General features: G+C 38.8%; 1 protein-coding gene across 1 annotated transcript in view; it reads right to left on the minus strand.

The window, feature by feature from the left end:
- Positions 1 to 13641, minus strand: part of LOC138606957 (uncharacterized) — a 75118-nt gene that overhangs the window by 41768 nt on the left and 19709 nt on the right. The window contains exons 7-8 of the mRNA XM_069679448.1: positions 12416 to 12481; positions 5460 to 5583 (exon numbers count right to left, since the gene is read on the minus strand). Of these exons, the coding sequence (XP_069535549.1) occupies positions 5460 to 5583; positions 12416 to 12481 (190 nt within the window). The remainder of the gene's footprint in view (positions 1 to 5459; positions 5584 to 12415; positions 12482 to 13641) is intronic.

A 13641-nucleotide genomic window follows, 5' to 3' on the forward strand; every position in this document is an offset into this window, starting at 1 on the left:
GGAATGTGATATTTCAGTATGACAGACTTAGTTGAAGGTAGTGCTGGGCAGTATGACTAAAAATCTGTATCAGGGTATTTTTTAATATTCTGGCGGTTTAACGGTATTTTTTTTTTCATGTCTTGGTCTATTATACAGGTTTATAGTAGGGGTTGGCGATATGACCTACAATTTATATGTATTAATATTTCTAAACACATCAAGTGTTTTCATGTACATATAAACAATTAACAATTATACTTGATATTATTTGGGACTTTAAAGTCTATTTTCTATTTTACAAAACAAATATTCCCTCCTACCTTTACCACACTTGGTTAAGCAACTACAAATAGACCTGTGGGCTGCAACTGGGTTACTTGTCATCTTCCATTTCTAATGGTGTTCAAATGTATGTTTTAACAGCGTGACCAGCCGCGTGATGGTAACTTTTGGAAAAGAAACTCAGGCATCCTACTTCCTGTCGCCAAACGCCCAACCTCATGCCATGTGTGCCGACAGGTGAAGGCACTCCGTGGCACCTCGGTCTGTTTATGTGGGCACAGCGTTAAACAGCACCAGGGTGAGGTTCTGCTAATAATGGGGACACATTCACTGAAAAGCCGACTCACGTAACTGCGCGTCTGACTCAAACATCCCCCCAATATTATATTTGACGGCTGCAGCGTCGCGCACATGTTTACAGGCCAAGTGACACACACACACACACACACACACACTCTGCATGCAGAGCGTCAGGTTTCTGTGTGCTCTGCGGAAGAGATGCACTATGTGATATCAGACAGACTGTTCCTGTAGATAAGTTCTAGAAAACGTGTACGAAAACCAAAATGTTTGTGTTTATCCCGGTATTGATGGCATGAAACCGCTAGGTTGAAGGTACACTTCACTGTGTACTTCCAAAAGTTTGAATCATACTTATTGAGTGTTTGTTTATTTAGAATAATTAAAAATGTATTCCCAATGATATCAAAATAAAATCCAAGCCAAGAATTTGTTATTCAAAAGTTGTCTTCATGAGTAAAAAAGAACACACCTTTTGTGTGCAGGAAGGACTACTTTGGAGTTTGACATTGTGTGGTCATCAGTATTTGTTCATGCTTCAGCAATATTTGCCTTTCTTTCAGAGCCAACAGAGAGATTTAAGGAGGGATATGATGTTTCCCGTCAATAAATGAAGGATGAACTAAGAATACTAAAAGAAATATCCTCATGAAGGACCCTGAGGTTTAGGCACGACTTGCGGTGTGAGTTCAGAATGTTTAATGCTCAGTTCTGATATTATCCAGTTACAAATGCCCATGTTCAGACCTATTCCCTTGCGTGCTGACGCTATACTTATGAACAATTACTGGCTGCTGTGGAGTCTAACAAAACTGTTACTGACTCTCTCTTTTTCTGTTACACACACATAAACACACACAAAGGCTCAGACTTTCACCAGGTTTCTAACATAGCCTGTAAAGAAAAAATGGACATAGTCATAGGACTGCACTTTTAAGGCCCCAATACAGGCATTAAGGCCAGCGCCATGTTGGTTTATTGGAGCTAGAAGTGACCATTTTTGGAGGGAGGGTGGAGCTAGATAGTAGCTAGGGTTTTGATAATTCATACAGTCTCTGTGCCAGACTAATTCATAAGATGGTTAAGTAGATAGTTAATTACACTCTTACACATAATGAGCTTGCCATCAGTGGGATGAATAAATAACAATGACCAAGATATCTTCAGCTCATCTGCCAATATGTCTGTGATTAAGCTGAACAAAGACTGTGCAGAGAAAATAAAGTTAGAGGGCATACAGGAAAATAAATGAAAGCTCCGTCCTTGGCGAGATTATATGTATTGAAGCCCTGTGACAGACTGTCTTCAGCAATATAAATGGCAGAGTCAAAGAAAGGCGAGCCCAGTATAAAAACAGTGTAAAGCTGAGTAAGCATTTTCTATAGTGACTGAGACATCCTTTCTGCAAGTTAGAAGGTAGTGCTTTAGGAAGATGGAGAAAGTTACAGCAACAAGAGTTCAGACAGAGACACTAAGCAATGACAAAGGGTACATGGCACATTTAGGTGTCATTTAGTTTCTCTTAATGACAGGCTGTAATTTCAAAAACTATCATTGGCACTGGAGAAGTAAAAGGCATCATATCCTCTCAGATAACCACTGCAATACCGCAGTTATGTGACACCAACCATGGGGTGGACCCTTATTTATTATCATTATTTTTTTTTTTTTAAATATCTTGGACCTATAGCTTGCCAACTTAATATCCCAGGTTCAATAAATTAACTGAAATAAAATGTGAAAACTTTAAGGTAAAAAATTAAAGGTCCGTATGTGTAGTGGCGGGAGGAAGGAGGTAAACGATCAGCTCTGAGTCTCCGACCGTCAGTTGATCAGGGGGTGGGTTTGAGTGTGGTCACAGCCCTACAGTGAACTACACATTTATGCCTTGTTTAACTTCAGTGTTGCCACTCAGTCGTATCATAGAATGATGTACTTGAACTTGTGATCTAATTATTAGGTATGCATGTTAAACAAGCACAAGGCCATTGTAAAGTAACTTAAAAAGTTAGAAACCCTGTTCGTTAAGGAGCAATTCGCCCCTGGAAAAAGCCACCGTCAGTCAAAGCTGGTGTTCTCTGTAGTCAATAGAAGCAATTGCAATTTGAAATTGGCACCATAGCTGTGGAGAAGGTTGTACAAACAGCTTGTGGTTTCGCCCATTCTACATTACCACAACTCCCAGCATGAATTGCCCTCTGAAAGGAATGGCGAGAGACGCTCGAGTGAAATACTACCATTTCACTGCAGGCAGTGGGTCAGAGCAGTAGAGAATCCAAAATACGATGAGAATATACTAGTGGATCGTCAAAAAAAATCTTCAGGTCTGCAGTCTACATTCCAGACCTGACGATTTTGAACGAGACATGACATCAGAGGCGGGCGTCCTAGATTGAGGAAGTGTAGTTTAGCAAGCTCCCTCCCGTGTTTTACGTAGTCTGACGGAGGTCTTCCAGGGCCAATTGGAGAAGCAGATAGCGTCCTCCAAAGTCACAGAGCCAAATTAATGTTTTTTTCTACCATAATGTTATTAGCTCCCCATAATAGCATGATAGGACTGAGGTTGAAAATCGGCCCTTTAACTGGCCCTTAAATTATATTCTGACTTGACCAGTTATATCATACTATTAGTCCTCTGGAAAAACCTGGATCAAATGTCCTTGTCTCTGTGTGTAGTACGGAGTCAAATAATGGTCAAAAAGATTTTGAGCTTGCAAAATAATAATAAATAAAAAAATTGCATGCAAAAATCTTTTTGACCATTATTTGTCTCCTTAGTGCAGCATGTTTGCATGAATGCTTTGTAAAACCTAGTCAATAATTTGATTGCCCATCACTTCATTATTTGAAAGATGTATGGCATGGGTGTCATAGTGTCAGAAACAGAGTGTCAATAAAAGTGTTGGCCAACACACAGCACAGCAGATAAAGCAGCTAGCTGTACAAGTCTTTGAGGCCGTGTAACCTTGTAGGATGTGATGTTGTTAAATGTATTCTGGCCCAAACCTAAAGACTTCCTTCCAGAGCTCCCGCTGAGCTGCTGACACTCCCCGATGTTTGCAAGCACTGACCTGGAAAAGTCCAAGACCGCCACACACACAGTTGGAGCTCCATAAGTACCACAGCTTCTGCATGAGGTGACTAGTGTTCAACACCACTTCCATCCATTTTGCCAGCATGACTTCTCATGCAAACACAGCAGTCGAGGCGACATGACATCCGTCAAAAATGGCCGCAGGATATACACTTTAAGGGAGTGAATAAAGACAAAGCTGGAAATTCTGTAAAGTTTGAAGCGTGAAGGTGAGAGGAGACACTTTAAATACTTCCACTCACTTTATTCTTTCATGAGACAGAGTTGAACACTCCACAATAAATGACATACTACTATTATAATATTTCAATTATTCATTTTTCAATTTCATAATTTTTTCCTTAAAGTTTTAGGGCAACTGATATGAAGAAAAACAAGGAGGTCAGTAATAATCAAACTGCATATCACAGCTTCAAAGTGCATCTGATTTTAAAGGCACTGAGAATTTGCCCCTTCCTCTTAGAAAGTAAACTGCCTCTTGACTCTTTGCAACTTTTCTCAAACTCCATTTCTTGATATCAAATAAACATAGGTGGTTGTACTTTCAGTCGTCAATATTACTTCTAAAAGTTTTATGTTTTCGAAAAAAAAAATATTGATATTGGGAGTTTTTATTATTTTCTCTCTGTCTGAAACTGCAGTAGAAGTTTGATTTCTCTCGACCCTGTCTATGTTTTTTCACCTTTTCCTTCTTATATTATTACCAATGCTTCTTTCTACTTAAACTTTTAAAAACTTTTGGGCCAACAGAATTTATTTTCTCTATTTACTCCAGGAGTATCCCCTAAAGTTTAGTGGAGCACAGCCTATTGATTCCTGGTAATGATATATTTTACGTTTAATAGCAGTTCTTTTGTGGATGAGAAAAAGGTCTAGGAGAGTATTTTATTTAGTTGTCTTTTTTGGTTTGTATTGTTGTATTAAGCAGGAAGAGAAGAGCGGATGATACAGCCTAAAGAAGTTATTCCCTCATCAACAAAGTATTTCAGATGAGTGCAGATCCATTCAGAGCAACTGGACATTTCCCATTTATCTTCACTCAAATCTATAAACAAGGCACTGAAGTGGATTCAACAAAGATGAATGTCAATAACTCATCTACATAATGCTTTTAATAGTTATCGTAATGGTGTGTTAGGACAATGCCAACAGAAAAATGAGGAGCTCTTACTGCTGGAGGCCTTTCCTTGTCTTATGGATGGCTGGCAATAAATCTTAATTTGCTCTGATTGTCGTGCGATTACATGAATGTATCTTTATACAAATTTGATAAGACAGGTACGAAAAAGATGTATGAAAAGTACTGTCTGTAGAATGCAACACAATAAACTCCTGAACTAATGATCAGTTATTAATTTGTGATGATGACACACATGCACAACTGTATGGAACTGGTTGGAGAATTACTTAAACAATGAGAATATTCATTTTTCTCATGTTAGCATCACTGGACTCAACCCCACCAGGGAACAGCCTATTACACCAGAAAGATGCCTAAACCAAGGCAGCTGTTCAAACTGAAAACTGAAACGAGGAGAGTTTATCTAATGTCATTAATGACTAGGTTATTTAAGTTCATCAAAACAGAAACAAGTCAGATTGTCAGTAGTCTGCCATGAAAAACATCAACTTCTTAGGGAATAACTGTTAAAACATTCTTTTGTGTACTAATGTACTTAGTACAGTCATACCCCAAAGTTTTCCTCTCATGGGATTTGAAATTGTTTTATTATTAAGGATGACTTATTACCAAATTAAAGTAAAACAAACAATCCAAAAATAATGTAAAATAAATGTTTACCGTGACAATGAGCAGGATTCCTTTCAGCAGGGTGAGCACTGAAGTGACTGGCTGGATGACTGTGTGGGCCAGTAGGATGGCAAGAGTAAGAATCCAGGTGAAGACAGGGATCACATAGATGTGGCTGTGGAGAATAAAACACAAGTAGTCATGCAATTAAATGCTTTAGTTTATGCTCATATTTAGTAACAACAACTACGGAATGACAACTTCTGTCCTGACCATAGACTGTATATAAGCAGTGGCTGTAGCCTCTGTGCCTTAAACCTGCATTATTTCTTGTGGGCAGCAGGGGGAGCTCCTATGGTTACAATAGGAAGTCCAATTTTATGGAACTCTTGTGAGAAAATGATCGTACTTCTAACTTGATTTATTATGTCAGTAAACATTTTCTTAATGATTTTATGGTCTTGATCCCTAGTTTAAAGTTTTCTTCATTACAACAAGATGTTCATTTAGTAATTAATGGTTGTATTTGTTAGACAATTAGGCAGGGTGTTCTTTAGGGTGTGGAAACCTCCGATTGACAAGTGCCTGCCATCACAACCTTATGCCTTGTTCAGCGTTCAGTTGTATTAAAGGACACTTTGAGGAAGGAAAATTCCTTAGTTTAAAGCCTTTTTCTTCACTAGCCAAAAATAGCATCCCAATTAATATTACTATGAACAAGTTAAGGATACAATTTGCAAACCAAACTAGTACAAGTCAAAGCTGATATTTTGTCATTGGATAACTCTGTTCTTTCCAGCTTCACCCGCATGTTCAAATATGGTGTCACATCTGGCTCCAAAAACTCAGGAGAGCCATGGCCCAAATGCCAACACCAGGCTTTTTCATGGTACTTGACAAACTAATGGGTCACATCACAGTGGCTACACCAGCTTCTGATATATCATCTTTGGTCTGGGCACATGCTCTGTCATAAAGGACCAATGTACCTATGAAAGCACCAAACCAGCTGTATGGCTGTGATAACAGACACAGAACAGATTCAGTTCATAATGACTTTGTTTTCTTGAATCTCTGACACCTGCAAACTCTTCATCAACTCACTACAAACATGACTTGACTACTGAAAATAAATACAAGCAGAAACCATTCAGAAAAATATTGGCTGGTACTCTGCGACTTTGATGAGGACAACCTCCTCCAAACTGTGGTCTGAAGTACAGCAGCTTTTCAAAACCAAACACCTGTGTAGGGCTCTCACTAACAAAGGCAGCATCTGGTGTTTTAGCGCTTAGGCTTGAAAACGCATCCAGATGCCCTTTGCATAGTTTGAACATGGAAGACAACCAAGGAATGTTAACTCATTATCACAGGAGGTATCTGAGCTTAAATGTCTTGACAGTTGACAGTTGTGTATGTATTTCTAATTGCACTTAACAACTATTAAAACAACTATTCAACAAAGGTTCAGCCACAGTCAGTGAATTTATTCTAGAGCTCCATACAACTGTATGTATTAACAATTGGCATTTGAATGTATATTGAAATGAAAAATAAGACATGAAATGAAACATAATTCAAAGTTGTGGTCATTTGTTAGCTCATTATGCCAGCTGTATTAATTGTCACAAATAAGATTAAAGGATTTGAGCTCACCAGCTCTAGAAACAAGGGTTAGCTTGTGTTCATTATAATTAAACACATGGGATTTGAATGATATGAGTGTTTATGATTCTCAAATACTTAAAGGTAGAAAAAAGAGGAACTTTTAAAACCCAACACTGAGTTTAAGTAATATTAAGAGTCAATAATCTGGTCCCTGGGTTGAAACTGAATCTCATTAATAGCTTAAACCTCGCAGAGCTCTGTGGGTTTTGTTTCCAAGACGCACATACACTACAGCAGTGGGACTGAGAGCAGAGTTTTTGTGCAGAGACCTGCAGTAACCTATTGATTGCGTCCCCCGGGGAGGGGGAATAAAGGTGGTTTATCCAAAGGAGGCTGACCAAGGTTTTTTCACTTCAGTAACCCTGTCTTCCCACTCCCATAGTGCATCGTAGCATCTCCCCTGGCCCTGAGCAAGCCGATAATGAAGCACCCAGGCGTGCCGATGAAGCGGTTCAACAAATTTGCAGAGTTTGAATAGTATAATTTGGGTTAAGTATTTACTGAGGCATGACAAAATAAATTAGTCCTGTTAACTGATAAAGGTAATTACAGGCTTGGAAGAGGGGAAAAAGGAGGTGTGTGGTGGGGGGCGGGGAGACAACAATCACTTGAGGAGACGGGTAACAGCGCTGCATTGATTCTTGCTTCAGTGATTTGAGATGGCTGGAAGAGTTAGTCCACGACTCCAGTATGCTAATGCACTATCCACGTTTAAACCCAGCAGCATTTTAGGCTTTATTATATATACACATTACCCTAATGACTAAAAATGTCTTAAATGGAGATCATCTGTAGGATAAAAGAAACAAAGCTTTCTGTTGGGAGGAGACAAAGAGCTATGATTCATGTAAAAAAAAGGAGCATCTTCAGGACAAACCTTAACACACATCATTTTAACGGCGTCGGCACAAGTGACCAATACTGGTATTTTTCTATGGTAGACAATCCTTGATGTAATAAATTAAGTTTAATCATAAAAACAAGCACCTTATTGAAGAATCTACAAGGAAAGAAATATCCTTGTACGCTGTGCACAACAAGCTGCTATAAAAGCGGCTAACTGCCCCTGTGCTAAGCTAACCACACCGGACCAAAGTGATATCTCCTCTCCATCTAGCTCCTAAAAACATTGAGACAAGGCCAACACCTCAAATTGTCTTAGTGGCATTACTAAGTAATATGTTACTGCCCAAACCAAAACGTTCAGTGAGACATTTTGTGTTTTTCACACTTACTATAATATCTTATGCAAGAGCAAATAAATGTGATAAACACTACCAGTTGACGGGGGAATATAAATGGAAAGGCATCTGATTTCAGGCAGACTGGCTTTTTTAAGGCTTTAAAAGAATAAATTATTCATGAGAGACATTTTCAGTTATGATATCTTGTTGAAAAATTAGTTTCACTTCACTAGATCTGACTGAGAAATCTCTAGCGCTCAGCTGAAGTGTTTTAGGTCTCACAGAAATGCCCAGCGTGCACTGTAGTTTTTAGAACAAGAACTTCTATGTATCTTCCTCCCAGGGATTCTCTGGCAGTAAAATTTCTCTTTGTCAGCATGCTAACACAATGGTTTGAAAAGTCCATTAACTGTAAAGGTAGGATTTCTTATATTTACCAACACTTTGCAAGTAATAACAAGAACTTGGCATTGTTAGGGAAAGTCAAGTCTTAAACCCAAGGAAAGCATTGGATGTGATCCAATGAGGGGATTTTTCAAATATTTTACATTTTACTATATCCTTGAAGCTGCATCTTAACAACATTAGTGTCATGTTTCCATATTTACTCCCCTTTAATTGTCCATTTATTCAATGACTGGCCAATCTATCTGCAGAGAAAGGTCTTATGAGACGGCCGAAAGCCTTTAAACATCTACCAATGGACCTTTTAGTGATATTTTTCAATCTTAAGAGTATTTTAGTCTTGAAATTAAAACGAACAGTGGGATGTGACAAATTAAAGGGCCAGTTTGCCGACATTCAACCTCAGTTCTATCATGCTATTATGGGGAGCACGAAAAAAATATTGAATCTCGCTCTGTGCCTTTGGAGGACGCTGTCCTCTTCTCCAACGGGCCCTGGAAAACCTCCGCCAGACTACGTAAAACGCCTCATCTGGCGGAGGCCAGGGAGCTTGCTAAACTACACTTCCTCAATCTAGGACGCTCACCTCCGATGTCTGCAGTGTTTAATTAAAAAAAACACAAACCGTAAAATGTAATGCTTTGTTCCGTGAGGTGCCTTAAAACTTTCCCTCCCACACATTCTACATCTATTACTTGAGTCATGTCTCGTTCAAAATCGCCAAGTTTGAAATATAGACTGCAGACCCGAAGATTTTTTATGCGATCCATCGGTATATTCTTGTCGTATTTGGGATTCTGTACCACTCTGAGCCATTGCCTGCAGTGAAACAGTAGTATTTCACTCCTGCGTCTCTCACTGGGCCATTCCTTTCAGAGGGAGGGGCGCAATGCACGCTGGGTGTTGTAGGAATATAGAATTGGCGAAACTACGAGCTGTTTGTACAACTTTCTCCACAGCTATGGCGCCCATTTCAAATATTATTGCTTCTATTGATTACAGAGAACACCAGCTTTGACTGACAGTGGTTGTTTCCAGGGGTGAATTGCTCCTTTAACATGTCTGGCTTAAAGCATTGTTGTTGCCCAAAAGTGATGAGGCCCAGAAAGCTACAGCTTAAAACAAACAAACTTTCTACTCATTTAGAAGCACATTGATGCATTCAGAAACACTGACTCATGTCGGCCAATTAAGCCAGTTTACCCTCTTGAAAGGAGGGACCAGAGTGTTTCGTGAAGTGAGTGACAGATGAGAGGACTTACAGCTAATTATTCATTTAGCATTCATAAGCAGAGATTTAACTAGCAGAGGAGAGTTAGTTATCTAACACATACAGTCTAAATAATTAAACAAATCCACGGCATCTGATAATGGAATATTTTTGCGTCAGGAAACATCTCTGCTGTGTGTGTATGTGATTGTTTGCTTTAATTAAAAGAAAATGCTGTGAGTTGATGCAACGCTTTCAGAGCCTCACAGAGTCGTGGGCAGCTATCATCTCTCAGAGTTGCATCAGTTTGTAAAAAATTCTATTTCAAGGAAAATATTTTATTGTGTGCTCATGTAGCCGTAAGCAACACTTCCCTGAACGGACAATTCACTTTCAACATTTTACTCTTTGAGATATGAAAGTGAAACTGATGGAGGGTCAGACTGATGTGGGAGACAGATACAAGGTTTTTGTTACTAGTCTACTATTGTTTTAACGGAAAAAAATCGAACAAAAAAACTAGCAGTGATGATTAAATTCTTTGCATGTTATTTTTGTTTTGATGATGTTTTACACAGAATGAAATTATTTTAACAAATCAGACTAACCCTAGACTCCAAACAAAGGCATCAGAACTAAAAAAATAAGAGGACCTTTGTTACTTGTATGTGGGAAAAAATCTAAATAACAGTAGCGTTAACTTCAATTAACTTCAAACCAACAGGTTTCAAACAGATAACAGGCAAAAACTGAAGGCAAGTGAAAAAAATAAATTTTGTTAGAATTTAGTTATAGTGAATTTCCTTCTACATTGATAGGGTTTTTTGAATGTTTCTTTGTTGTATTACATCCATAATAAAAGGATTCGAAAAGTGATAGAAGATTTTTCTGTTCTAGTTTTGCCAGTTTCTATTCCAACTGAGCACAAAGGAGAACTGTTGCCGATGCTGTATCTTTTAATTAACTATGTCCTTTGTAACAACTTGCTCATTTATCATCTCATACAGTGTGAGCTTTAAAAGGCTGAGAAAAGCCTCAGAGGAACCCCTAGTAATCTAATGGTGTGGCTGTGGCTCAGTGGTATGTCGGTCGTCTTATAATCAGAAGGTTGGGAGTTCGATCCCGGGCTGCCGAAGTGTCCTGAATCCCAAATTGCTCCCAACAGCAGCCACTGGTGTGTGAATGGTGAGCTAGATCCTGATTGAAAATGAAGCACTTTGCATAGCAGCCTCCGCCATCAGTGCATGAATGTGTGTGTGAAAGGGTGAATGTGACATGTAGTGTGAAAGTGCTTTGAGTGGTCTGAAGACTAGAAAAGTGCTATGCAAGTGTAGTCCATTTACCATTTACAAGTACCAGTTCTGTAGATAAAACAACTTCAATTTTAACTTGTACTGTATTGTCCCCAAGGGGACATTTGTTTTGCAGCCAGTTAAAACCATTAAACATTTAGAAAACAAAGGCACATAGACTTAGGTACACAAAAAACACCTGAATACAAGAATATATAAAGTGAAAACAAGACACTGAGAACATGAAAACAATCTGCACAGATTCACAATCAGGACAGAAGAAAAACAACTCAAACTTTTGAAGACAATACACCAGTGTTACAGCTGCAGCCTACACCACCCCCTGATTGGTAAACTACCCAGACCGTTGCACCAATCAGTGACGAGCTCTGACCGTCTCAGCCCTAAAGAGTTCGCCTGATTGTCACTAGGGGCGCAGCATTGATTGAATTCAGCTCACCAGCGTGCCTCTCATTTTGTGTACTCTCATTGTTAGCAGTTGTGTATTCTGTTGTGTATTCGTTCTGAGGCACTTGGTTTTGTGATTGGTCTGGGCCAGGGATTAGTTTAGTTTCAGTATTACCCACACGCTCACGTTGGTTCGGTTTGTCAGTATAGTTAGTCAGGTTTTATTTGTATTTATGTTTCTCTCTTTGGCAAGATAAGGTTTATTGGCTCTAGTTTAGAGTCCTCCTTTTGTTATAATTATTTATCGATTTGAGCAGCACTCACAGGCCCTTTGTCAGTCTGCATTTTGCCTCACTTTTGTTGTTCAATCACACTTTGCTACTGCTTCATTCTGTTAGCTCAAACAAGATTAACAATTTTTCCATTCAGGTAAGTAGGCTTGGTTCGTCTGGTTAATGTGCTTAATCCGTATCCTCACCGCGATTACAACTGGACAGTGTGTTGTTGTTGTTGTAGTACAATAGGTAAGAGTGTTTAGTGTCCCAGAAACTCTTTGATCCATATCATTTCCACAATTTACTCTAATTCCCAAATGTGGAGTCCGGTTAGCTTTAGTTTTTAGAGATTAGAGATTCAGGTTCCATGAGCAGATTTGACATTTGGATTCTGCTTTGATAAACCGCTACTGCAACTCCAACCCATGTAACCCTTTAGTAAAGAAACAAAATTAGAGTTTAATTGCTGTAATATATCTAATTTTGGGTGAAGAGTTTATATTTTCTATTTCTACAGATTGTGTGTGTGTGTGTGTGTGTGTGTGTGTGTGTGTAAAAACCTTACCTGACATTAAGAAGAGCAGCGTAGGCCTCACTGCCAGCCAAGACATAACTGATTCCAATAGAAATGCTGGAGAAGGATAAAATAAGAGACAGGGAAAGAAAAAGGGAGAAGAAAACCAGAGATAAAGAGATGTTGTTAGGTATTAGTTCATAAAAGGTCATCATCTACTGTCATGGTTAGCACTCCCTCGCTGTATTAAACATTAGGATGTTGCCTCATCATAGCGCCTCAGGCTATGAGCTGATAAGAGATTAAAATTTAAAATCCTCTCTTGTTTTCAGCGCAGTGCCTTGATCCTTCACAACTTCTCTATTTTACATTTGCTCAAAACAAAAGTTGCCTTTGGGGGATACTTAAAGCAAATGTTTTGCTTGTGCTTTTCATTCCCACTTTGAGCGTCACACACTCACTAACTCAAGCCAGAAATCTGCTTCCTAAATGTTGTACCTTGATAAAAGGAGCTGGATGTTGCTTAACATTACAAATAAGTGTTTTTTACTGTAGGCTATGATCCAAAGTGAATGACATGACAGATCAACATCTGTTCTGTTCCTTCAAACTATAAGCCTCTGTAATCTGTCAACTGTTGGTTGATGAGAGTGCAAATCCATTAGCAGTTTCTCCAGACAGCTAAGTGTTTTCACACCCACTCTTTGAAATCCTCTCTCTTTCAAATCTTCAAGGAAATATGGAAAACTCATGTGCATCAGTCGGATGCTTGTTTTTGTCAACAACAACTTGAAAGCTGCAAAGCAAAGAACTTCTCTCTCACATGGTACCAAACCCTTAAAATAAGCTTCAGCATATCAACACATGTGTGCACTTAACTGTGTTCTCAGACCTCTTTACATTTCTAATGTAACATTTTGTTTTCTCATCTGCTGGGAGATTACGATTGGTAAATTAAACCCTTTACCTAAAACTTTGACCTTCTAAGCGCCAGGAAGACGCCAACCATGATGGAATTATAAGTGGACAGTTTCCACTCGCGCTGGACGCGCTCTGCTGAGAGAACTGGAGCAAGCAGATTAAAGTTTTTGCCAGGAATATACATAAATATAGTTGCTCATTAAGAAGGATTAATACTAACAAATAACCAACAGGAAACAAGATTATGCATTCTTTAAAATATTTTCAATATAAAAATTCCAATATGAACAGCTTCATAATCTCTCGAAATGGACCTAAAGTTGATTTTGGAAAACTATTTATCTAATTTGTCTGTC

The sequence above is a fragment of the Semicossyphus pulcher genome, unplaced genomic scaffold (genome assembly GCF_022749685.1).
Source record: "Semicossyphus pulcher isolate SPU_LCO1_2020_fin unplaced genomic scaffold, fSemPul1.0.p SCAF_4, whole genome shotgun sequence".
NCBI classification, from domain to species: Eukaryota; Metazoa; Chordata; class Actinopteri; order Labriformes; family Labridae; genus Semicossyphus; species Semicossyphus pulcher.